General features: G+C 39.1%; 1 protein-coding gene across 1 annotated transcript in view; it reads left to right on the plus strand.

Annotated features, from left to right (window-relative positions):
* Positions 1–26,828, plus strand: part of gpc5a (glypican 5a) — a 164,959-nt gene extending 138,131 nt beyond the window's left edge. Inside the window, exon 9 of the mRNA XM_047363823.1 lies at positions 26,247–26,828. Within this exon, the coding sequence (XP_047219779.1) occupies positions 26,247–26,401 (155 nt within the window). The 3' untranslated portion in view covers positions 26,402–26,828. The remainder of the gene's footprint in view (positions 1–26,246) is intronic.
* The last annotated feature ends 1,156 nt before the right edge of the window (positions 26,829–27,984 follow it).

The following is a 27,984-nucleotide window of genomic DNA, read 5'->3' on the forward strand; positions in this document are numbered from 1 at the left end:
GTCTTGCAGCTTCATACAACTCACACAGTTTTTTGATACAAACTAAGTGCTTCCACAAACTTTACATAGATTTTATCAATAGTGTTTTATAGAAGTGAAGAAAATACCAAGCTGAACATACAGGGCACCCACTGTGAACACAGCACAATATGTATGCCTTTATTTGTCCAAAATAGTCAAATGTTAGATTTAGTTTATCAGACTTAACCAATTGTGTTACTTGTAAAATTCTAAAAAAAAAAGGATAACTATGTAAAATCTATGATTTTTTGGAGCAAATATTGTGAATAGACATAATGTAAGAGTGACATATTATTGCAATCCTGATACAGTTTTTGCTTTTGAATTCTAGTGTTGCACCTACAACTTACAAGTGTTACACTCTTCACTGACATTTCATAGAAAGTACTTTTAACCTTGGAGCTCCTTTGATGATGTCTGAGGGATTCCCCTAATCCTCTGAGGCTAGGGTGGAGGGCAAACACTCCTTGCTAAGGGAATGAAGCCACTTAATGGATCACAATGCTAATCAACCAAAGGAAGAGCCTACTGAACTTGAAACATCATACCGGCCTCCTATAGGACACACTCACATGTACTCACAGCATGTATCACCAAATCGATTGATCGATCTAGATATAGATATATATATATGACGTAAGGGAGTGACCATGTTTATGCCAGTGAAATTTAGCTATTAATATGTAGGCTAGTTTTTTATTAAGATTTGATGCAAAAACATCAAATTAACTGTCTGTTACGTTACAGATGAACTGCCCTGATAGGTACAGTCCATCTTTGATGGGGCCACCTAAGTCATTCATATTTTCTAAGAAATATTAGTACTTAATTAATAAATGTGTATTTGCATTTAAAACAATATTTATGCTGTCTCAACAGCAGAAGACACTTAAACCTTTCTATCTGGCATAAAATGTATGTCTACAAAAAGAAAGACTTGTATCAAGCTTTCCAATTTTTTTGTATGCATTTATACATTTTATTCAAATTCAAAAATTCTTTATTAATCTGAAAGGGAAATTAAATGTTGTAGCTCATTATGAAGGTTTCTTCAAAGAGCCGTTGTAGATGCTGATGGCTGTGGGCAGGAAGGATCTCATGTAGCACTCCGTCTTACAGCAGATCTGAAGAAGCCTCTGACTGAAGACACTCTGTTGTTGTAGGACAGTCTCATGAAGAGGATGCTCAGGGTTCTCCATAATGTTCTTCATTTTATGAAGAATCCATCTTTTCAAAATGATCTCCAGAGGTTCCAGAGGAGTCCCCAGAACAGAACCACCCTTTTTTATCAGCTTGTTGAGCTTTTTTAAGTCCCTGGCTCTGATGCTGCTACTGCAGCAGATGATGGCAGAAGAGATCACACTCTCCATAACAGACCTATATAAGATATGCAGCATCTTGCTGCAAATCTTGCTGCAAACACCAAAGGATCTAAACTTCCTCAAGAAGTACAGTCTGCTCTGTCCCTTCTTGTAGATGGCTTCACAGTTGCATCTTCAGTCCAGTCTGTTGTCCAGGTGAACACTGAGGTATTTATACTCCTCCACCACCTTCACCTCTTCTCCCATGATGGAAATAGTTTTTGACTTATTCCTGTTTCTCTTAAAATCTACAATCATCTCCTTTGTTTTAGTCATGTTCAAGATGAGATGATTGTTTCCACACCATGCCACAAAGCGATCCACCACCTTCCTGTACTCAGCTTCTTGTCCATCTCTGATCCACCCCACGACTGCAGAATCATCCAAGTATTTCTGAAGATGACAGGAGTCTGTCTTGTACTGGAAGTCTGAGGTGTACAGAGTGAAAAGGAATGGTGAGAGTACAGTCCCCTGTGGTGCTCCATATGGATTTTACAAAACTTTGGTTTTGAAATTAGAAATGTTTTTCTCAGCATATTCTACATGAACAGTTTGGTTGTACCTAAGAATTCCTCATTTGCACATTTGCGCATTTCACACTACACAACTGATATGTAAAGTTACTTTTTTCACTGTTCTGATTCGCATCTCCCAGGACCAAAAGCAAAATTTTTGTGATAACTTCATTTAGCAATATGTCTGGCTTGGTTTTAGACTTTGTTGTGCAATGTTTGAGTGCAAACAGTCACATCGTAACTGTTGCATATTCTTACATTGCTGTAGTGTACCCATTACAGTGGTGGATCAGAGCATATAGAGTTGTTTGGAGGTGTTGAACAGGTGGGCCGCTGAAGCAATGATGATTCATCCACCCCTACTGTGTGTATCGTTCGATTAATGTGACTTCAAGCAGCTCAGACTTGAGCTGAGGGAAAGGTAATAAGTAGATGCCACCAGGTCTGACCTAGTAAAAATGCTGGTGCAGCTTCTATTAAAAAGTAATGAAAATGTGCATTCAGACATGAAGCCATCATGTTTAGTTGCCATCAGTTTAATTGAAAGAAGTGCATGTGGTTGGTAGTGGATTAAATCAGGCTGGGGAGACCGTATGCTGCAATTGGTTGCTTCAAGAAGGAACAAATCCAAAATCCAATGAGCAATTCAATAAGCTAATTTGTCTATTTGATGTGTTGTTCCAGTTTAAGATAAGTGCTGATGCTCTGTGCATATGATTAGTTGTGGACCTGGCCAATTTTATAGTTTGTTTTTCAGATACTTTGCTGCTCTCAGATATTTAAAAGAAACCACCAAATACAGAAGCATCTGTTGGGAAAATCACAAAATACAGCTTTTAAAAGTGCTTACATTTGATGTAAAATGTTGCACAGTGAAGGACCATGACAGCATCAAATATATATACAACCCCAATCCATTGAAAGTGGATGTTGTGCAAAATGTGAATAAAAACAGAATACAATTTGTAGACCTGTTTAATTTATATGCAACTGAATACACTACAAAGACAAGCTATTTAATGTTAAAACTTTTTTTTGTTTTTTTTTTGCAAATATTCACGCATTTTGAATTTGATGTTTGCCACAATGCTTGCCCCTTTGTTCATTTTATATAAAAAACATTTTTATGAATTTGGCTTGTAAAGAGCTTAAGATAGAAGAACAAATAATACCAAAGCCTACTTAATACTTTGTATCGGGATAGAACCCAACACAACAACAAGCAATCACAATCTAATCCTTTCTGTTGACTTTCATTTTGAAAAAAATATCTTGACACTTTTAGACATTGTGTTTAAGGCAACACAATTTTAAAAAAGTCTTATCTTCGTGTGAAAAACATACATTTTTATTCCACTGAAAACATTTCAGGGAATAGACACAGATGATGACCTCTCATTACTGTTTGATCGAAAAACAAACAGACCCCGAGCTCCAGATGTTCTTTGTCTGGAGCAGTTTCGATGTGATCTCCATCTTTAGTGAGCCCAGGATTTATCAGTGTCCTAATCACCCTAAAGCAATTCTACAGCTGGTCTGATGAATTTCATCCAAGGCACTTGGTTTTGGATATTTGTGACTAGTGCTCAGAGCTGTCTATGTTTATTTAAAGGTTAATAAGACAGGGAGAAGTGAAATTTTAAAATTTAATTATGCAAATTATGTTTTCTAAACAGTGTAATATTAGTACATGATTTGGCTGTGGTAATTAGCGGATTGTGTCCACGTTGGTTTAAACAGAGCCACCTCTGAGGTATAAATTGTAAGGCAATAATATATTTATTTTGAAGCTTACATTAGCTGATCATTGACACAGTAAAATAAGTCTTGATTAAAGTGTCTTATTATAATAGGTGAAGTGAAAGTGAGACGCTTTGCTTTGTAACATGTTCCCTTTGTAATCTTCTCTGCTCTTTCTGTCTGTGCAGATCTTATTATATAGACAATCTAAACTGAGAGCAATGTGTTCCAATTGGCTGGTGATGCATTTAACACGATGCTGAGCTCAGCATCTAACCTGAACATAATGCTGCAGTGCATTGCTGTGATTTTCAAATGGAGTCAACAATCCATTCAAATTGTGGCTTATGTGAAAATACGTTTAAAAAAACCCAAACAAAAACATAAAGTACACATCACTATTGTCAAAAATAGTTTTAAGCTGGACTGTCTAAATCACAGATAGAATAGCTTAACATAGAAACAGTACAGACTTTTAGGAAAATACTGTAGGTTCTAATTTTCAAATTATACGGTGTGGAAGCCGAGAGCAACCATCCTTGCTTTCTCAAGATGACACAATTCAAAAGATGAATCCTCAAAAATCCTTTTTAATCTTAGCTTTCTTTTGATCTTACAGGATAATGGTGCCAAATTCAGTAACGTTGGTCTTTCTTTTAGTTTAATCATTCAGTATCTAGAGAGTTATCTGGAGTTAAACATGGAGATGGGCCATGGTGGTGCATTTATGCACCACTTGTAAACAACGTGATTCAAATTAGCAATAAAAAAGATCTGGCATAATTGTTCTCATAAAAGGCTTTGCAGTTTTGCTCAAAAGTTCATAAATGTCACTTGAGATTTCTAAGTTTTGATATTGTGTATTCATTTTATTAAATGAAGAAATGTGATTAGCACATCCCACAGCAGTATATTCATAATGTTTAGAAATGTCATAAGCACACTTCACTGCAATCTTGTTCAGCAGCCTCAAAATGTCATGATAATAATCAAATGTGGAGAAAATCTAGGAGGCTGCAAATTCAAACTTCAGTTTTTTTTATCTACATGCATTTGAGATTATTACAACTTTTGTAATTTATGCATGAAATTACCCAAGGAAGAAGCAAGAGCAGCGAGAAACCTCCATTTATTAAATGAGTGATTAATGACACCAGATGAAAGAATTGCACCATAAGGAGACACAGGGCTATAAAGCATAACTGACATATTTGAGAGACAATTAAAGTTAAAATTTCAACAAGATGAATTAAAAACTGAATTACGAGATATTGTACATCAGTAGTCCTGGTAGACTGCAAACCTGACATTTGGTTGCGCAGCTACTCATTTTGACTTAGAAGTAGAATGGTCTCTTTTGGCCAGTGTATAGTAGCAGGGCTACTATCAAGGTGATTTGGCTTTCAAGAGTTTATAGACAATCTTTAAAGGCGTTTTCTGTTGCATTTCTGCTGTTTGCCTACATGACAACACTGCATGTTTGCGTTGCTGGCTCTTTGGAATCTAACACCGGTTCTCCAACAAAGTGTTAATTTTTCCCCCCCGTTTTGTAAGCAGGAAGTGTTCGTGCATATTGTTGAGTTTCAAAGAACATACCGCCTACTAGTGGTGTGGTGGGGGAATTACACCATCTTCATGTCTTAAAACGCTGTCATGTAGACTTGATAACAGACACAAAAAAAAAATCAGATTTCAATGGATCGTTGTTAAACGAGTTACGTTTATCAGATATACTGTAGCTGTTGAAAAGAAAACAAAGGTGAGGTAAAACTATATTTAGGCAAGAACTACAGGTTGTAATGATTAATAGTGACTAGCTAACAGGGGAAAATGGTGATCAATTTTAAATAGAGTGGAAAACATTGTTTTGCAATGTTTTTTAATCAATCCACCCCATAAGGTGAAGCTGCAAGCTAAATACATTTATAAGGAAGTTGAAAATGTTTTCACAAAAATACAATAACTAGATAGATAAGCAAACATTGTGTGCCAATAACTTGTTGATGAAGTTGTACCTATTTATATTTCCATATTAGCAAGACTGTTATATCAGGAATGGTTGCTGGAAGTAGAATTCCAAGAATTTCCGAGAAAAAACTGGAAAGAAATTATCAATTACACAGTTTCTGCAACTAAGTAGTTTTCCGAAATTGTTGTGAAGATTGTCTTTGTACTCACACAGAACTGTCTCGATGTGAGGAGGGTGACTGAGTTTGTTGAAGTTTGTGAAGCCTTTAATGCCCTCATTTATAGTTGGAGTCTGTGCTGTTTAAAAGCAGCACAGAGGAGGTTAGTTTGGTGTTGCAGGAGCAACGAGAGCTCATGTTTGCTACAAAAGGAAGGGCAAGACTGAGAGGAGGAAGTTTGCAGAGACCTTTACTAGGATGTCAGTTTCATCAGGTCCATACACTTTCTTTTCATTGGTGCAAAGACAGAACTGTGCATGAAAAATTTAGCACATACCCTTTCGTTAACACTGCCTGACTTTATCTGATACAATATTAAGAGAGTTGAGTTCTGCTTATTATTCTCCAAGGATGTTGTTTGTTTTTGCTGTTTGCAGGTTTAACTTTTCTTCGCAGACCTGGATGATGATAGAACATTATGTTGGCCAGCTGTATTATTTTTCAGTTGTGTTTTCTTTAGCTCATTTTCAATAATAAACCAACTTAGTACATTTGTTTATAATTTCCCATTGGCACAAAGCAATGCAGCAACTTGCCTCTGCCCATTGCAATTAATCCATTGTCAAAATAGATTTTTTTTTTTTTATCTAACACCTGACTGACAAAATAAATCACTCCACCTTTACTTTCACCATTGATTCTTTGTTATTTTATTTTTGGGGTTAGTTGTTTTATTGTCATTTCCATTTTTCCAATATTAAACAATTTGACTCTTGTAATTCTGTCTGCGCTGGTACAGTGATTGTTAGTCGTATTTCTACTGCTTTCTGAAACAAAAGAAGTGAAGTAAAGGTGTGGACACAGAGAGGATGCTGAGCTTTGGGTTTTCTAAGCTGATTTGTATTCTGCCTGTGTGTGCAACATGAGAGTGAGTGACTGGTGGTCAGAGCCCCTGTATTGACTGCTCTGAGGATGTAATAGAGGCTGAGGGTGATGGGATTCTGGACATGAACAACCTCTTCTGTGGGGTGTGGATCAGAGCCATGCGGGATAAAACCAGGGCACTTAATCATTTATCTGGCTCCATGCAGAGATGCACTGTGCCTTTTTTTCAGAATAATGCTCCTGCCTTAAATTAGAGATCATTGATTTGGTTTTCTCTATAAGAGCACAAAGAGGATGGATGCCAGTTTTAATGGAGGTCAAAATAGGGATTTCAAAATACTGTGGCATTAAGTATAAGAGGCAGAGCAAATAAGGCAAAACAGAGATAGAGCCGAGGTGATTCGGCTTTTAATAGTTTATATACAGTCTTTTTAAAGAAGGACAAAATACTGGTCCTTCTCAAAATATTAGCATATTGTGATAAAGTTCATTATTTTCCATAATGTAATGATGAAAATTTTACATTCATATATTTTAGATTCATTGCACACTAACTGAAATATTTCAGGTCTTTTATTGTCTTAATACGGATGATTTTGGCAAACAGCTCATGAAAACCCAAAATTCCTATCTCACAAAATTAGCATATCATTAAAAGGGTCTCTAAACGAGCTATGAACCTAATCATCTGAATCAACGAGTTAACTCTAAACACCTGCAAAAGATTCCTGAGGCCTTTAAAACTCCCAGCCTGGTTCATCACTCAAAACCCAAATCATGGATAAGACTGCCGACCTGACTGCTGTCCAGAAGGCCACTATTGACACCCTCAAGCAAGAGGGTAAGACACAGAAAGAAATTTCTGAACGAATAGGCTGTTCCCAGAGTGCTGTATCAAGGCACCTCAGTGGGAAGTCTGTGGGAAGGAAAAAGTGTGGCAGAAAACACTGCACAACGAGAAGAGGTGACTGGACCCTGAGGAAGATTGTGGAGAAGGGCCGATTCCAGACCTTGGGGGACCTGCAGAAGCAGTGGACTGAGTCTGGAGTAGAAACATCCAGAGCCACCGTGCACAGGCGTGTGCAGGAAATGGGCTTCAGGTGCCGCATTCCCCAGGTCAAGCCACTTTTGAACCAGAAACAGCGGCAGAAGCGCCTGACCTGGGCTACAGAGAAGCAGCACTGGACTGTTGCTCAGTGGTCCAAAGTACTTTTTTTGGATGAAAGCAAATTCTGCATGTCATTCGGAAATCAAGGTGCCAGAGTCTGGAGGAAGACTGAGGAGAAGGAAATGCCAAAATGCCAGAAGTCCAGTGTCAAGTACCCACAGTCAGTGATGGTCTGGGGCGCCGTGTCAGCTGCTGGTGTTGGTCCACTGTGTTTTATCAAGGGCAGGGTCAATGCAGCTAGCTATCAGGAGATTTTGGAGCACTTCATGCTTCCATCTGCTGAAAAGCTTTATGGAGATGAAGATTTCATTTTTCAGCACGACCTGGCACCTGCTCACAGTGCCAAAACCACTGGTAAATGGTTTACTGACCATGGTATCACTGTGCTCAATTGGCCAGCCAACTCTCCTGACCAGAACCCCATAGAGAATCTGTGGGATATTGTGAAGAGAACATTGAGAGACTCAAGACCCAACACTCTGGATGAGCTAAAGGCCGCTATCGAAGCATCCTGGGCCTCCATAAGACCTCAGCAGTGCCACAGGTTGATTGTCTCCATGCCACGCTGCATTGAAGCAGTCATTTCTGCCAAAGGATTCCCGACCAAGTATTGAGTGCATAACTGTACATGATTATTTGAAGGTTGACGTTTTTTGTATTTAAAACACTTTTCTTTTATTGGTCGGATGAAATATGCTAATTTTGTGAGATAGGAATTTTGGGTTTTCATGAGCTGTATGCCAAAATCATCTGTATTAAGACAATAAAAGACCTGAAATATTTCAGTTAGTGTGCAATGAATCTAAAATATATGTATGTTAAATTTTCATCATGACATTATGGAAAATAATGAACTTTATCACAATATGCTAATATTTTGAGAAGGACCTGTATCTGTCTTTGTTAAACTTACTGGGAAAAGAAAGGAGCAGATATAATAACATGTTTTGACTTTACTCGTCTGGTAAAATAACTACTTAAATAAATTGCAGTGTGTTTTCTCCAACTACAATTTAGTTGGTATTCTATGGTGACAGCTTCATAGAACATTTATACACATTTAGCATGTATTATATGGTTTGTAAAGATGTATGTGTGTGTTTACAGATCTGGCCAATTTCTTACCGTTTGAAGTTAAAAAGAAATGCATTCATTTATCAGCAATGGGTACAAACGCCCCTGTAGACTGTTCAAAACAAAGCTGGAATGGCTTTATAATTTATTCTTGATAAGACATAACCATCTGCTTCAGTAAATAGGGCTCTTGGTATGTTTCAATCTTTCACATAAAACTCAGAATGAATTCATCCTATTTGATTTATTAATGCATTGAATGAACCTTTAATGCTTTCAATTTGCACTCTTCTTTTCCTTGATTAGTGTTTTTCCCCCAAAGGAACTCTCGTTCCTGAAATGGGTTGGTTTACGTGCCTTTGAACGTTGGTGTTTTGTTGAGCACTGACCTGCGTTTCCACCAGTTATGGGAACCAAGCATGAGTCATCAACAGTGGGCGGTACACAGAACAAAACATAAAATTGGAACTCCTTTTACAAGCTATCACAAGCATAATGAACTTTAACATTTAAACCCAGTATGAAGAATTATTGCTAGTTTACACTTTTGCAATTTGAAAAAGTGCTCTTATCTGACAAACAGCCTTGTGAGATGGTAAAATAACAATCACTGAAGCCTACTGAGTAACCAAATAAACAATCAAGTTAATAGCAACAGAATAATTGACCAGCATGACGGTTTGATGGTATTTCTCTCTTAATATTTTCACCTTATTACCTGTGTTTGCCCAAAAAGATTTTGTTCTATTCTTGTTGTAGGAGACTGACTCGTTGATCATTGGAGGCTTTACATAATCAGTAGACAAGGTAAAAAAAAAAGTAAAAGTCTGATTATTAAACAGCATACAGGGGTTGGACAATGAAACTGAAACAGCTGTCATTAAATGTGGGAGGTTTCATGGCTAAATTGGACCAGCCTGGTAGCCAGTCTTCATTGATTGCACATTGCACCAGTAAGAGCAGAGTGTGAAGGTTCAATTAGCAGGGTAAGAGCACAGTTTTGCTCAAAATATTGAAATGCACACAACATTATGGGTGACATACCAGAGTTCAAAAGAGGACAAATTGTTGGTGCACGTCTTGCTGGCGCATCTGTGACCAAGACAGCAAGTCTTTGTGATGCATCAAGAGCCACGGTATCCAGGGTAATGTCAGCATACCACCAAGAAGGATGAACCACATCCAACAGTATTAACTGTGAACGCAAGAGTAAGCTGTCTGAAAGGGATGTTCGGGTGCTAACCCGGATTGTATCCAAAAAACATAAAACCACGGCTGCCCAAATCACGGCAGAATTAAATGTGCTCCTCAACTCTCCTGTTTCCACCAGAACTGTCCATCGGGAGCTCCACAGGGTCAATATACACGGCCGGGCTGCTATAGCCAAACCTTTGGTCACTCATGCCAATGCCAAACGTCGGTTTCAATGGTGCAAGGAGCACAAATCTTGGGCTGTGGACAATGTGAAACATGTATTGTTCTCTGATGAGTCCACCTTTACTGTTTTCCCCACATCCGGGAGAGTTATGGTGTGGAGAAGCCCCAAAGAAGAGTACCACCCAGACTGTTGCATGCCCAGAGTGAAGCATGGTGGTGGATCATTGATGGTTTGGGCTGCCATATCATGGCATTCCCATGGCCCAATACTTGTGCTAGATGGGCACGTTACTGCCAAGGACTACCGAACCATTCTTGAGGACCATGTGCATCCAATGGTTCAAACATTGTATCCTGAAGGCGGTGCCGTGTATCAGGATGACAATGCACCAATACACCCAGCAAGACTGGTGAAAGATTGGTTTGATGAACATGAAAGTGAAGTTGAACATCTCCCATGGCCATGGATCTAAATATTATTGAGCCACTTTGGGCTGTTTTGGAGGAGCGAGTCAGGAAACGTTTTCCTCCACCAGTATCACGTAAGAACCTGGCCACTATCCTGCAAGAAGAATGGCTTAAAATCCCTCTGACCACTGTACAGGACTTGTATATGTCATTCCCAAGACGAATTGACGCTGTATTGGCTGCAAAAGGAGGCCCTACACCATACTTATACATTATTGTGGTCTAAAACCAGGTGTTTCAGTTTCATCGTCCAACCCCTGTATCTGTGAATTCATTTAATAACTTTACTGTTTTCTTAAAGGTTTATGTGAGTTTGTGCTTACAATATATAGTCTTTAAAACTTTATTTTATTGTCTGTGTGATCCTGTTTGGCTTAATTCAGAGAATCTGCTTGCTCTGATTGAGGTGCCAGAAATATAGATGTGACACATTCTAATTGTGCCATCATTCAGAAAAAGAACTAGAAAGGGAATTGAGAAAAGAGCAATTGCAGAAGATCAAACATCATAACTGGTAATTCATTAAACGATAAAATTGTACAGACAATGTAGATGAATGAATGAGTTGCAAAATGATGCAGTTTTTGTAGATAAAGATTTCATTTATTCTGTTGTCTGTGGGTGTCTGAATCTAATTTAAAGGGCATCCGGCTCCGAGCTGAATAGAATTAATGTGTGAGAATGGGACTACTGAGCTTTCTCTCAAAAAGGTCCCAGGTGGTTTCTCTTTGCCTTGTTTCTCTGCTCAGCTCGTTTTTTTCCTTTTGTGAACCAAACAGCTGAGGCAGAAACAACTGGGAAATATCCATGTCTTTGTATATGTACCCTGGTTGCCATGCTCTATATGGCTCTATAGATATAGCTTTTCCCTGATCACTGAAATCCATTTAAAGTAGCTTAACAGCACACATTATAAGCCTGTCTATTTCATTGTGAAAGTGGGAACATATTTGCCTGTGTGGTTGACATTGTGACAGTTAGCTTTTTTATGTTCTTTCATCGGGTGTAGTGAAGGGTTTGTATTCCTTCATGCCAGGAAATCTGCCACCATCTGGCAGCGAAGCAAGATGTGAACATCTTTATGTGAAGTCTGTTATATGATAGACAAGACAGACAAGGAATAGACATTGTTTTTGATAGTGGCAGTTGTGAAAAATATATAAATGTGGGAGATAAATTCCAGAAATAAGTTATAAGTTATAAGTTACTTTTTCAGTCTTTACTGACAAGTTAATGGAGATGCAGTAATAACAAGGGGCAAATAGTAGGGCAAGCCTATAAATAGAAAAACACTGCAAAATTAAATGTATCAAATCTATGGGGTAAGAAAACTGTCAAAACATTAGTACGTGTCTAAATTTGTAAATTTAAGTAAATAAACATGATAGAATTAAGATTTGTATTAGTGCCTGTTGTAAACTTATGTGACATCAGATGTTTTATCTGTGAGAATACAAGTTTAGAAGTTACGAATATAAGTTACAAAGTTACAACTTTGCAACAATACAGGTACAAATCACTAATTTACGAGTACGGATCACAAATTTACAAGTACGAATCTAAAACCCCTGATGAAGCTGTTACACTCCTTACCAGTTGGTTGCGGTAATACACCGGAAAGTTGTTAGCCAACCCCTGTTAAACAAGAAGAAAAAGATAAGCGAGTCTTATGCTGTTCCCCTGCGAAGATCTGTTAATAAAATAATAATAAATAAACCTGGTCTTGTGGGTTTTACTCTGTTTATAACTCTCAACATGGGTAATGGGTCTTGTGAATTGTGTTATACTTCACATTAGAATGCGATCTAAAGAATAATAGGCCTACACTCTCATCTTTTCAGTAAGCCAAAGTTTTCCTGTCCAGCAGAGTGAGCTTTCATGCTTTTTTATCCGTAAAAAAGGATATAATAAACCTGATGTGTTGGAAAACAGTGTTTGGTGGCTGTCTGATATGTGTCAGGTTAAAGTGAACACGACACAAGTTGGAAAAAGCTTTCATTAAAAACAAAAAAAACCAAAAAAAAACACAAAACTGTGTAAAAAAAAAAAAACACAGGGGAATAGCACAAGAACCGCTTCCTCTTCTTCTGTTGTTTAACGGGAGTTGGCGAATAACTTTCAGGTGCATTACTGCCACCAACTGCTATGGAGTGTAACAGATTCATCTGGGGTTTAAGATTAGTACTTGTAAATTTGTGATTCGTACTTGTATTGTTGCAAATGGTAACTTGTAAACCTGTTTACAACAAGGCACAAATACAAATCTTAAATTTATCATGTTTATTTACTTACATTTACAAATTTAGACACGTATACATACGTTTTTTTTGACAATTATCTTACTCCTTACAATTCCTTGTAGCTTCTATTTAGGTTTTTGACTGATAATATGACAGAAATGAAGTGGATTATATAAAAAATATAATGATTACAGAAATCTTGATGTTATGAATATTTTAGGTGAAATTGAACTCGATACCAAGAAACACACAACATACTTTAGAAAGCATCTGTCAATTGCATTGATCGAGCTTCTGGTCATTTCTGAATATATTCAGTGTTTAACATGTCTGCTTCTTTATACTGAAATGTGCTTTTAGAAATTAATTCACTTAATTTGAATAGTAAAGTGAAAAAAATGGTAATCTGAACAGGCCATTTAAGGGAAATCTGTATCTCATAAACAAAGATATAAAAAAAAGCTCACTTCCCTAACTGGTGCCTCCAACAGGAGATCAATCTGTATCAAAGATCTGGATATATATTGTTTATTTATTTATTTTTTTTTTTGGCTTCAGCGTTTATAGTTACTTTGATGAAAGTTTCAAAACCTTAATTATTTTTTAAAGTTGAAAACGCATTGTTCCACGTTAAATAGAAAAATTTTAGTTGCAATGTTGAAACACTAAAAATATAAATCTGATCTTTTTCATTTTATTAAAGAAATGAAGAAAAAAAAATATAGGTTGGTAGGATATTAACATAGACAATTTAATTTATCATACAACAACAAACAAACATCCTCATTGTCATTGTAAACATCTGCTTCTCTGAATTAAATGTCTTGTGGAGTGCTTTATAAACATACAGTACAGACCAAAAGTTTGGACACAACTCATTCAAAGAGGTTTCTTTATTTTCATGACTATGAATATTGTAGCTTCACACTGAAGGCATCAAAACTATGAATTAACACACGTGGAATTATCTAATGAACAAAAAAGTGTGAAACAACTGAAAATAGGTCTTATATTCTAGGTTCTTCAAAGTAGCCACCTTTTGCTTTGATTAATGCTCCGCACACTCTTGGCAATCTGTTGATGAGTTTCAAGAGGTAGTCACCGGAAATGGTTTTCACTTCACAGGTGTGCCCTGTCAGGTATAATAAGTGCGATTTCAAGCCTTATAAATGGGTTTGGGACCATCAGTTGTGTTGTGCAGGAGGTGGATACAGAACACTGCTGATAGTCCTACTGAATAGACTGTTAGAATTTGTATTATGGCAAGAAAAATGCAGCTAAGTAAAGAAAAAGGAGTGGCCATCATTACTTTAGGAAATGAAGGTCAGTCAGTGCGAACAATTGGGAAAACTTTGAAAGTGTCCCCAAGTGCAGTCGCAAAAACCATCAAGTGCTACAAAGAAACTGGCTCACATGAGGACCGTCCCAGGAAAGGAAGACCAAGAGTCACCTCTGCTGCGGACGATAAATTCATCCGAGTCACCAACCTCAGAAATCGCAGGTTAACAGCAGCTCAGATTAGAGAACAGGTCAATGCCACACAGAGTTCTAGCAGCAGACACATCTCTAGAACAACTGTTAAGAGGAGACTGTGTAAATCAGGCCTTCATGGTAAAATAGCTGCTAGGAAACCACTGCTGAGGACAGGCAACAAGCAGAAGAGACTTGTTTGGGTTATAGAACACAAGGAATGGACATTAGACCAGTGGAAATCTGTGCTTTGGTCTGATGAGTCCAAGTTTGAGATCTTTGGTTCCAACCACCATGTCTTTGTGCAGCGCAGAAGAGGTGAACGGATGGACTCTACATGCCTGGTTCCCACCGTGAAGCATGGAGGAGGAGGTGTGATGGTGTGGGGGTGCTTTGCTGGTGACACTGTCGGGGATTTATTCAAAATTGAAGGCATACTGAACCAGCATGGCTACCACAGCATCTTGCTGCGGCATGCTATTCCATCCGGTTTGCGTTTAGTTGGACCATCATTTATTTTTCAACAGGACAATGACCCCAAACACACCTCCAGGCTGTGTAAGGGCTATTTGACCAAGAAGGAGAGTGATGGGGTGCTGCGCCAGATGACCTGGCCTCCACAGTCACCGGACCTGAACCCAATCGAGATGGTTTGGGGTGAGCTGGACCACAGAGTGAAGGCAAAAGGGCCAACAAGTGCTAAGCATCTCTGGGAACTCCTTCAAGACTGTTGGAAAACCATTTCAGGCGACTACCTCTTGAAGCTCATCAATAGAATGCCGAGAGTGTGCGGAGCAGTAATCAAAGCTAAAGGTGGCTACTTTGAAGAACCTAGAATATAAGACATATTTTCAGTAGTTTCACACTTTTTGTTCAGTATATAATTCATAATGTGTTAATTCATAGTTTTGATGCCTTCAGTGTGAAGCTACAATATTCATAGTCATGAAAATAAAGAAAACTCTTTGAATGAGAAGGTGTGTCCAAACCTTTGGTCTGTACTGTATGTACTTGTTTCTACCCATTATGTTTTGTGCTGAAGTCACACAATGAAATCTCTGTTTTCAAGATAATAACAATGAAACTTCTATTAAAAAAAGTTGTCATCTGTTGTTAGAATTTATCTTGGATTCATTTTCATGATTAATATTTACTCAGAATTTGCCTTTGAGTCTGTGTGTTGAGCCGTTGTTTACTCATCCTCTTAACATCAAAGTACATGCCAACATTTAGAAAGAAGGGGATTAGAAAATTGAATCACTGGTGTTTGATTTTGCTTCCCTGTATTACTGTGCCATAATCCCTCTAACCTTACTTGTTCACATCATATTATAAGGGTTCACTTCTCCAGTTTGTTTTATAAGCAAGATCTCTGACCTCTTTTGAATGTGTATTTTCTCCAAAAGATTTCTCTAAGTTATAATTCAAATCAATCAAATTTACATTATCAGGGTGATTCTCTCTACCCAAGAACAAGCAAGCTGCCTCAAGAACTCATTGCACATGCTTAAAATGTGGTTACTTTCGCAAAGGCAACTTTTAAAAAATCAATTTTTAGAGAAGAAAAAAGTATGTACGCTTCAGTGGGGACCTTGAAAAATGACTGGGCAGTGCTTTAGGCTGATGAGTTAGAGCAAAGAACCAGAAAAGATCTCAGAAATATATGATATGGCTGCATTTCACTCAGCATTGTGACTCTTATTGAGCCCTTATTGAGCTACAGTTAAACAATGTTAAGTTATTTGACATTTTTATAAATGTTGCACATATATTTATAACATTTTTTGGAACTACAGTGGGTTGAGACAAGTATCCATAGCCCTTGAACCTTTTCGCATTTTGTGACATTACCACCACAGACTTCACTGTATTTAGTGGGATTTTGTGTAATAGACCAAAACAAAGTAAAACATATAGTACAGACCAAAAGTTTGGACACACCTTCTCATTCAAAGAGTTGTCTTTATTTTCATGACTATGAATATTGTAGCTTCACAATGAAGGCATTAAAACTATGAATTAACACATGTAAAATTATATACTGAACAATAAAGTGTGAAACAACTGAAAATATGTCTTACATTCTAGGTTCTTCAAAGTAGCCACCTTTTGCTTTGATTACTGCTCCGCACACTCTTGGCATTCTGTTGATGAGCTTCAAGAGGTAGTCACCTGAAATGGTTTTCACTTCACAGGTGTGCCCTGTCAGGTTTAATAAGTGGGATTTCAAGCCTTATAAATGGAGTTGGGACCATCAGTTGTGTTGTGCAGGAGGTGGATACTGTACACAGCTGATAGTCCTACTGAATAGACTGTTAGAATTTGTATTATGGCAAGAAAAATGCAGCTAAGTAAAGAAAAAGGAGTGGCCATCATTACTTTAGGAAATGAAGGTCAGTCAGTGCGAACAATTGGGAAAACTTTGAAAGTGTCCCCAAGTGCAGTCGCAAAAACCATCAAGTGCTACAAAGAAACTGGCTCACATGAGGACCACCCCAGGAAAGGAAGATCAAGAGTCACCTCTGTTGCAGAAGATACGTTCATCCAAGTCACCAACCTCAGAAATCGCAGGTTAACAGTAGATCAGATTAGAGAGCAGGTCAATGCCACACAGAGTTCTAGCAGCAGACACATCTCTAGAACAACTGTTAAGAGGAGACTGTGTGAATCAGGCCTTCATGGTAAAATAGCTGCTTGGAAACCACGGCTGAGGACAGGCAACAAGCAGAAGAGACTTGTCTGGGTTAAAGAACACAATGAATGGACATTAGACCAGTGGAAATCTGTGTTTTGTTCTGATGAGTCCAAGTTTAGGATCTATGGCTCCAACCACTGTGTCTTTGTGCAGGTGAACGGATGGACTCTACATGCCTGGTTCCCACCGTGAAGCATGGAGGAGGAGGTGTGATGGTATAGGGGTGCTTTGCTAGTGACACTTTTGGGGATTTATTCAAAATTGAAGGCATACTGAACCAGCATGGCTACCACAGGATCTTGCAGCGGCATGCTATTCCATCCGGTTTGCGTTTAGTTGGACCATCATTTATTTTTCAACAGGACAATGAACCCAAACACACCTCCAGGCTGTGTAAGGGCTACTTGACCAAGAAGGAGAGTGATGGGGTGCTGCGCCAGATGACCTGGCCTCCACAGTCACCAGACCTGAACCTAGTCGAGATGGTTTGGGGTGAGCTGGACCGCAGAGTGAAGGCAAAAGGGCCAACAAGTGCTAAGCATCTCTGGGAAGAAGCCTGGGGGGCTGGTTTTGGCACAGGCCTGAAGGTACTCTGGTGTGGGAGGTAACTATGGGTGAAGGTGGGGAGAGTGGAAGATACTGAGACATGATTAAAATCTTCAGAGATCAGAAAAAGGGCCTGGGGATGCTGTGTTCAGAGTCTACTGGTAACAGTGTGGATGACTTCGCAGGGTGCTGCACCATTGGCAGAGGGGAAAACATACAAGTTATTGTGATCACGTGTAAACTCCAGTGGAATATTATTCCAGCTCATGCTAACAGGTAGCAACTCAATAACCTTACACGAGAGCATCTCTTTAATAGTCAAATACCCAGAGTTTCACCATCTATGACACAAACGCAGACAGACCCTCCCCTCTCTTCGGCCCGTAGTAAATGAAAACTCTCCATGTTTATGTGTTTGTCCAGAGTGAGAGCTGTTAGCAATGTCTCAGTCAGAATAATTACCTGCTCTCTGTAGCCTCTCTGAAGCTGGGTATGGACCCCCCATTTATCCGCTAGAGAGAATAAGTGTGAAAATGTTGATGATTCTATCCCATCTATAGCTATGGTAGGCTGTAAGAAAAAATTTAACAAAAGAAGGACTGTGTAGTTTTGGTTAGGTGAGCTTTCCAGTTTTTTGTGGGTTTTTCTTCTCTAAACAGAGGAGCTAATTGGAACTGAATTGGAATTGCACTAATGTATTTTTATCATGCCTTATACCCTGTAGTGTTGTCTATGTCTGCATCTTGCAGCTACTGTCAAAGCCACATAAAACACTAGGGATAAGACATCTGAATCTGCAATAAAATCTACATTGCAAAGCTTCGGTAATGAGGTTCAGAAAGGAAATTGAGACTGAGGAGGTGGCAACATTACCCTCTTAAACATCACTTAAAATCTTTTATGTTGAATTTAAAACAAACAACTATGGCATTTCATGCTCCAAGAGTGAGACTAGCATTATCATGTCACCTATTGTGCAGCTTGATTAGTGTACCATTTGATTTATTCAATTGCAGCAACAAGCTGGAGTCCATGAAAGAGATGGGTAATGAGCTGACTGTTTCTATGTTGGATAGTTCTTCTCAGCAATAAAGCTGCTAATCTATTGGAAGTGAGACTGTATTTGGCAAATAATTTCTAAAACTCAAACATGAATACAAAATATACAACTGTATAAATCTGTAATAAAATACATTTTCTGTCTCTGCTGTTGGGTATTTTCACGAAGCAGTTAGTGTCCTATTGATCATTGTTTGTCCAAGTTATTAGGATCCAGCTTATATTGATTTATCTCCTGTTGTAGGGACTGACACATCTCTCCTCAGTCTTAACACTTTTTCTAACAGCTTGAAGTCTTTGCAGTCAGTTTACTAAAACGTGTAATTATAGACCAATTTCTCAAATAATTCATTGTTGGATCCAAAAAAAAGCAAGGTCATTGTAGCTATCATCAACTATTAGCGATTGGAGACTAAATTCACCATTGTGTGAGCCAGAGCAGTTGCAAGAAATGTGCTGCCTTTGCTGGGTTATTATATCGGGGATTTAGATATACTTTTAGAGAGGTAACATGGTTCTTCATCTGAACCTTCATTATGATTTATAAAGTCAACCCACTAAGAGCCAGAGCAGTCTACATTGCTGCTGTGTATAATATTAGCTCCAGTGCAAAGTCAATACAGTGTGTGTGCGCATGTGTCAGAGAGCTATTAAGTAACATGTACTGTATTTGTTTGTAATCAAGTAGGTTCCTGCCAAATGAGAATGGTTGCATTTCTTACATGTTATTTTGAGAAATAATTTTATGGGTTTAAAGATTATTTTCCACACATAGCTGGGTGTTACATTGCAGAATTATTGTTATTTATTTTTGACCATAGAGCACCTTCTGTTTTTACATTTAGCAACCTTACCTTTGTGGCTTGGTCATATGTGAAGCCTGGTTGCATCTATATACAACATGTGATCAACACACAGTGCTGTAGGTTAAACACAGAAATGAAACAATAAACAATGGCTTATTTTATAGTACTCCAGGCTCCACATGCAGTAGTTGCTTAATCAATTATGTCATTACTTCTAATGTACCCTAGAAGTATAGATTATGAAATTGCCTAGTGTTTGTTGACACTATCTTAGCTAATTCATACTACCACTAAGGTGGTGTCATTATTCCAGAATGAATTATGTCATAACAATTCCCATTAACATACATATGACATGTATTATGTCAACTCCAACATTGTACATGGAAATAAAACAGTTTCTGATCTAAACCCTCACTCAGACCAAAAAAACTCAAAAATTGTTTCCAAACAATGAGCTTGAGGGTTTTGGTGAGGTTGGAAGAATTTTGTCATGGTGGTTCCAACTACTGTTATCAGCATCTGTATTTGTAGTGAACCAAAATGCAGATAAGAGCTGGGCAGCAGCATGCTAATGGAAGGCTTCATCTTTAATTTAAAGGTTAGTTCCAAGCTTAACAAGAATAGCTTCCAAACTTACATGAGTCTTTACATGATAAACATTTCACCAACAGAATTTCGAACAGGGTTAGTGAAACGGGGTAGAATGGAGAAGAACAGAAGGAACCAGCGAAGAATGATCAGAATGACCAGGACTATAAGCAGGGAGAAGAGTAGAGTGGACCAATGAGAGGAAAGCTAAGGTAATTGGAGGAGAAGTGGGAACAGGTGCGAGAATTGGCTGTGAAGACTGAGGGAATGAATGGTTACTATGGTGACCGGACTGGGAGACAAAGGGATACTGGAGAAATTAGACTATAATATAAACCAAAGGGAAAACTGGATCAAAAGATAAACAACACTAACTCACAAAGAGGAGCAGGGAGGCTGAGGAACAGGTGAACTGACAACAAAACTAAACTATGGGAGAACTACCAAAACTAGGAGGCAGGAGAGAGAACAGAACTATCCAGAAACAGAAGGAATAAACAAACATAAGTACTAAACCCAAAGGAATAGAAACACTTAAATGAAAAGTAAATAAACACAAAACTAAAACAAAGTCCACAATGGCAAATCCTGACATCACCCCCCTCCTCAAGGTCGGATGCTAGACGACCTTCAAAGTTCAACACAAAAACAACCCCGCCAGGGTGGGCGGAGGAGGCCTCGGAAGGAGAACAAGAGTCCAAAACACAAACAACCCAACCAGGGTGGGCGGAGGAGGCCTCAAAAGGAGGGCAAAAGTTCAAAAACAAAAATAACCCATTAGAGGAAAAACTAGAGTCCATAATCCAAAGTCAGAACGAAACAAAGTCCAGGAGGCTGGCGATGTAGGGGGAGGCGATCCGGAGGCCGGCGACGAAGAATATGACAGTCTGGAGACTGGCTGCGAAGGAGCCAGCAACAAAGGAGTTGACGATCAGGAGCCAGCGACGAAGTAGCTGATGGTCAGGAGGTCTACGACGAAAAAGCCGGTGATCAGGAGGTCTGTGGCGAATGATCCAGCGACGAAGCAGCAGATGATCAGGAGGTTTACGGCAAATGATCCAGCGATGAAGCAGCAGATGATCAGGCGGTTTGCGATGAAAGAGCCGGTGTCTAGGCGGCCTGTGACAGAACGTAGAGGACCCTCGGTCAGGAGGTCGGCCGAGCAGAGTAGAGGACCCTCGGTCAGGAGGTCGGCCGAGCAGAGTAGAGGACCCTCGGTCAGGAGGTCGCCCGAGCAGAGTAGAGGACCCTCGGTCAGGAACTAAGTCAGGGAGTCGACCTCGGTGGAACCCCGAAGGCCTGGAGTCAGGCTTGGAGTCAGGCTTGGATTCAGGTTTAGAGTCAGGTTTGGAGTCAGGTTTAGAGTCAGGTTTGGAGTCCGACGGCTGAGCGTCTGACGGCTGAGAGTCTGAAGATTGAATGTCTGAGTCCAAGTCAGGTCTAAACTCAGTTAAAAAGTCAGGCTGTGGATCTTGGGCATTGGAGTTGGGCTGTAAGTCGGGTGCCTTAGGCAAAACGTCAGTCAGGCCTGTAACACAATCAGTCTGGCCTGGAACACAGTCAGACTGGCCTGGAACACAGTCAGACTGGCCTGGTGCAGAGTCAGACTGGCCTGGAACACAGTCAATCTGGCCTGGTGCACAGTCAGACTGGCCTGGTGCAGAGTCAGACTGGCCTGGAACACAGTCAGACTGGCCTGGAACACAGTCAGACTGGCCTGGAACACAGTCAGTCTGGCCTGGTGCACAGTCAGTCAGGCCCGGAACACAGTCAGTTAGCCCTGAAGCCAGGATCAGAGGCTGTTCTCCCTCTGATCTCCCTGGAACAGGCAGTAGAGGCGGTTCGTCTTCGAACCCCTCTTGAACAGCCAGTAGAAGCGGTTCGTCCTTGAACCCCTCCGGAAACTCTGGAACTTGGATCTGAGGCGGTCCATCCTCAGACCCCTCTGGAAACTCTGGAACTTGGATCTGAGGCGGTCCATCCTCAGACCCATCTGGAAACTCTGGAACTAGGATCAGAGGTGGTCCATCCTCAGACCCATCTGGAAACTCTGGAACTTGGATCTGAGGTGGTCCATCCTCGGACCAGTGGCGAATGCTGGTCTTTCAAGGAGGGGAAGCTCAATTTCAAGATCGCTGATTCGCTCATTTTGCTGTCAATCAAAAAGGGATTCAGCCTGTTTGTGTTGTGGCTCTTGTATTTGTGTTGTGGCTTTTGTATTTGTGTTGTGGCTCTTGTATTTGTGTTGAGGCTCTTGTATTTGTGTTGTGGCTTTTGTATTTGTGTTGTGACTCTTGTATTTGTGTGGCGGCTTTTGTATTTGTGTGGTGGCTCTTGTATTTGTGTTGTGGCTCTTGTATTTGTGTTGTGGCTTTTGTATTTGTGTTGTGGCTCTTGTATTTGTGTGGCGGCTTTTGTATTTGTATTGTGGCTCCTGTATTTGTGTTGTGGCTTTTGTATTTGTGTTTTGGCTCTTGTATTTGTGTTGTGGCTCTTGTATTTGTGTTGCGGCTTTTGTATCTGACCTGACACCTCTGGGCCACCGTGAGATCCTGACAACTGTGCAATGATGTGGTCACAATAAGACAGTTTAAAGGAAAAAACACAAATATTGAACAAGTTCAGTAGTTTTTACTAATAAATAAGATAAAGCAATTAGTAATTTTGAGAACTGTCATATCCCTTTGCTTGTAGTATAACATTTTGTAATGTAAAATTAATGATTCTAAACCTTCAATCATATTGTTTTGCATCCGCCTTGGTTTGCAGTGGCATAGGAAAAATTGCAGGTTGCCTTAGCATATTCAGTATGCTTCGGCATCGTCTTGCTATGTCTATAAAGCTGCAGCAAACACAGTTTGATCTGCAACCGAACCAGGCTGTCACACATTTTTTGAACATGTTAATACATTGTTTGGGTCATAAATTACAGGTGTTAAGTTTTGTTTTGGGTCTTGTCTCTGATATTGTTTATGCTCTCCAGGCAGTGTGTGTTATAGGTTCATTCCTTTTTGGTTTACTTTCCTATTTATTCTGTCTTCTGTGAATTGTAGTTCTGTTACTTCTGTAAGAATTCTCCTTTTGTTTTATTGTGTCTTTACATCTCTGTTCTACTCATTCATCCACTCATTCATTTTGTTTCCACTCTCAGCCTCTGCTTCAATAATCAACTTCATTTGGTCCACCTGTTCCATGCTAATCAATCTCCTTGTTTTCACCTGTGCCATCCACTTTATATACTCTGCTCTTCTGTTTAACACTTGCTGATACATCCTGTTTGTTCATGCCATGCCAAGCCTGTCTCTGTTTTCGACTGTTTCTGTCATTCCATGTCTGGCTTTAAGTGCTTTCTTTTTATTTAATTCAATATTGTTCTACTTACTACACTGCTCTTGCCTCCCTGTCTGCATTCTGGGGTCCATTCAAGAACCATGCCTGACAGTATGGATATTACTACTCGGGGATGCCACATATGCTACACATATCCCCCATTGCAAAACTTACGTAAGTAGAATCTGAGGAATAATGTATTACCTACACATGGTAGACTTTTGAACTGATAGCAGAGTGACCTGACCCCAGCCAATAATACTTGGGGCCACTCATCGTACATAACATTTTAATTCCCAGATTGTCTTAAACATACAAAATAAAACAAGACAGTGATATTACAGCAGAAATATTGTACGCTATCCTAATGCAGTACATCAATGTTAGTTTTACATCCTTAATCCCAATAAACACACACTGCAAAAACATGAAAGGATGTGTTGTTCCACATTTCTTTCATTTAGAATATGCGTTTGTTTTAAAACTCCCGAAAAACATGGCAAGAGGCAAGATACTAAACTTTGTCACAGCAGCTGAAAGTTAATCTTCTTAAGAAATGATCCTGATTCTGCAGCAGACTTCTGATCATGTGTGCCAGTCCAATATCGAAAGTAAGTTCCAGCGGTTATGATTTAAAGCATTTTATAATTGAGATGATATTTGAAATTCTTCGATTTTTAAAGTATTTGTTTTTTCGACCCCTCTTTTTAATTAACCATTTTGCAGTTAAAATAAAAGGGTGTTCTTTAGGATTGTTGTTTGTCTTTACAAAATCAAGTAAATGTTGTGGATCCATCCTTTGGGTAAAAGAATTACAGTCCATTTGTGCCGCACCATAAAAAGTGGAATCGAATCCATAGAGTACAAATGGCATCTGCAGCTGGTTTTATTTTTCTGCTGGTGAGATAAACTTTGATAGCAGAGCTGAAAGGGTGTGGGTGAGACTAATACAGCCTATGACAGACTTATGACCCTTGGGCCTAAGTGAGAAACTTCAGAATCCTGGAGCAGCTGGTCATCTATTTGGGTTCAGCCTCACTCCGTCCCCTGGGTGGGGGGGGGGACCACAATGCAGACTGAGGCTTCATCAGCAGGGTTAAACAGGATGCTCTCATTCACACAGCAGGGTACACTGAATTTCTCCCCCTAAACACTTTAAGCCTTCAGCGACATGTAAACAACAAGATGGATGTTGACCACTGGTGTGGTTCAGCTGTCTGAATTGATATCTGCTTAGGTTTAACTTCAAAGACATAGACACATGGGGATGTTTGAGTTCATGACCAGGTAATCCGGGGTATAAAATTTCAAATGCAGAAAAGGTGAGTAAGGGGGCTATTGTTTATGTTTAAGGCTTTAAGATCCTTTTCTATTTAAGTCACAATGAATCTGTGTATTGACTTATTTTGTTTTTTGTACATTTATCACAGCAAGCAATATTCATTTATTGTATCTAAATGTTCATATTTAAACCAATCATGATGGACTGGCACTGACTATTTTACTTCTTTATTTCTAATTTAAATAAAAAAAATAAACAAAATGGTGGATTCCACACAGGAAACAAAACAAATCCTCTGCTTCATGAACTACTTTCACAACTCTAGTTTGTGATGCTATTGAACAGGCTTTAACACTTTTAACACCTTGCCATAAACATCCTGTGTCTGTTGACACAAAGATGCACCCAGGATGCTCTCTGCTGCATCTCCAGGGGAATGGGATAGAGGATGAAGGTGCCCTGTGGTTGCATCAGCTCGCTATTTATAGGGTAGGGGAAAATTAACAGACTCCTCTAATGGTTTAACAGGGGTGCTAATGTATTGCAGCTGCAGAAGATGTATGAATTATTATTGCTGCAGTTATAATTAAGAGGGAAATGAAAAACATAACATATCCAGCATAATTTGCTCCATCAAATGCCACATATATTCTATGTGTGGGATTTGATAGAATATATAATGCTGTCTTCACTCAACTTTTAGTCCATCACAGGGAAACACAGAGACATACAGTCACTCCTAAGGTCAGTGTAGATTAGCCAATTAACCTAAGTCATGTTTTTAAACAGTAGAAGTAGGCCATGCATGCATGTGGAGAACATGCCAACATATGCAGAAAAAAAATAGACTGGTGCTCAAGCCCAAGACTTTCTTGCAATAGCAATAGTGCTAACCATGCTGTTGTGCAGCCTATACTAAAACAATTAGATGCTATTAAGTAGCAAAATCAGTTTAACACAGAAACATAAATGTCCATCCACACTATTTTACATGTTTTCCTCAAAATAAGCATCTGGGACATGAAAATAACAGCAATTTACAATAATTTTAAATAAGGAACTTCTGTACCAGCTGTGATATAAAGTACCTTGGAGAACAAATTCTCAGCTGGTGTAGAGTAATAACTCTTAAAAAGTGCTAATGTTCTTTGGGTGTTATTTTAAGAGGAAACACAAGTTTAATATATATCATACTTGATCATATTGAAAACACACATGCAAGTCCAATAGAATTTCAATGTGTCATTAAAATTTCAAAGCTCATTGCACACCCAAAGTAAATGATTTGGATGGTGTTTTACATAGAAGAAAGAAAAGTTTCAACATTTTCAAAGATATACTCTTTCTTTATGGGTTTTGTTGCCGTTTAAAAACAAAACTGTAAAATAAACCATCCTCATTCTTCTAACTTTTAAAATTGCAATGAATCCTAATGTCATGCTGTTAATGAGTATCCTTCAAACCGTAACTTTCATCTCTGCTCTCTCTGCAGTGAGTCCAGATGTGACCAGTGATTACAAACATCATCATTATCATCATCCACCTGCCAAGGATTCAGAAATAGATGGCAACTCTCACAGCCACAGACTGACTGGAGCCATCTGGGTCATAGCATTGCCTTGCTTACATGTGATCTTGGACTTGTAATAGCTGTCTTTTTTGCTCCATTAAAGATTAAATTAAGATGTTAAGCTTTTTTGCCTCAAGATGAAAAAGCCAGAGGACGTAATTAGTTACAATATAATAACGGCTTGGACAGAACCTCTATTGATTGAAGTAAGACTGTATATTGTGACTTGAAAATACCAGTTATTTTAAAAAAGGTAATGGGTATTTATGAACACTAATAATGACGTATTTATAGGAAAGATAAGAACATAACTATGTTTAAATGTTTTGTCTGAAATGAATTACATTACTGTACATTTAGTAAATACTCTGTAAATATGTATGCATTACTGTACTTCTGCAAAGCTCACTACAGATTGTTTTGAAAAGGGATCTATATCTCCTGCAGCTGCAATATTTGTATATGGTGATACTGAGTTTTTATAAAAGGCTGTCATAACAATTACCCTGTGTGAAAACTTGCTTATCACTGTGCATAAAAAACCCCAGTAAACTATAAGGTAAATGAAATGCCATGATTTTTTACTGTCAAAATTGATACTTTATACAGGTCCTTCTCAAAATATTAGCATATTGTGATAAAGTTCATTATTTTCCATAATGTAATGATGAAAATTTAACATTCATATATTTTAGATTCATTGCACACTAACTGAAATATTTCAGGTCTTTTATTGTCTTAATATGGATGATTGTGGCATACAGCTCATGAAAACCCAAAATTCCTATCTCACAAAATTAGCATATTTCATCCGACCAAAAAAAGAAAAGTGTTTTTAATACAAAAAACGTCAACCTTCAAATAATCATGTACAGTTATGCACTCAATACTTGGTCGGGAATCCTTTGGCAGAAATGACTGCTTCAATGCGGCGTGGCATGGAGGCAATCAGCCTGTGGCACTGCTGAGGTCTTATGGAGGCCCAGGATGCTTCGATAGCGGCCTTTAACTCATCCAGAGTGTTGGGTCTTGAGTCTCTCAACGTTCTCTTCACAATATCCCACAGATTCTCTATGGGGTTCAGGTCAGGAGAGTTGGCAGGCCAATTGAGCACAGTGATACCATGGTCAGTAAACCATTTACCAGTGGTTTTGGCACTGTGAGCAGGTGCCAGGTCGTGCTGAAAAATGAAATCTTCATCTCCATAAAGCTTTTCAGCAGATGGAAGCATGAAGTGCTCCAAAATCTCCTGATAGTTAGCTGCATTGACCCTGCCCTTGATAAAACACAGTGGACCAACACCAGCAGCTGACACGGCACCCCAGACCATCACTGACTGTGGGTACTGGACACTGGACTTCTGGCATTTTGGCATTTCCTTCTCCACAGTCTTCCTCCAGACTCTGGCACCATGATTTCTGAATGACATGCAGAATTTGCTTTCATCCGAAAAAAGTACTTTGGACCACTGAGCAACAGTCCAGTGCTGCTTCTCTGTAGCCCAGGACTTGTGAATGCGGCACCTGTAGCCCATTTCCTGCACACGCCTGTGCACGGTGGCTCTGGATGTTTCTACTCCAGACTCAGTCCACTGCTTCTGCAGGTCCCCCAAGGTCTGGAATCGGCCCTTCTCCACAATCTTCCTCAGGGTCCGGTCACC

The sequence above is a fragment of the Girardinichthys multiradiatus genome, chromosome 4 (assembly GCF_021462225.1).
Source record: "Girardinichthys multiradiatus isolate DD_20200921_A chromosome 4, DD_fGirMul_XY1, whole genome shotgun sequence".
NCBI classification, from domain to species: domain Eukaryota; kingdom Metazoa; phylum Chordata; class Actinopteri; order Cyprinodontiformes; family Goodeidae; genus Girardinichthys; species Girardinichthys multiradiatus.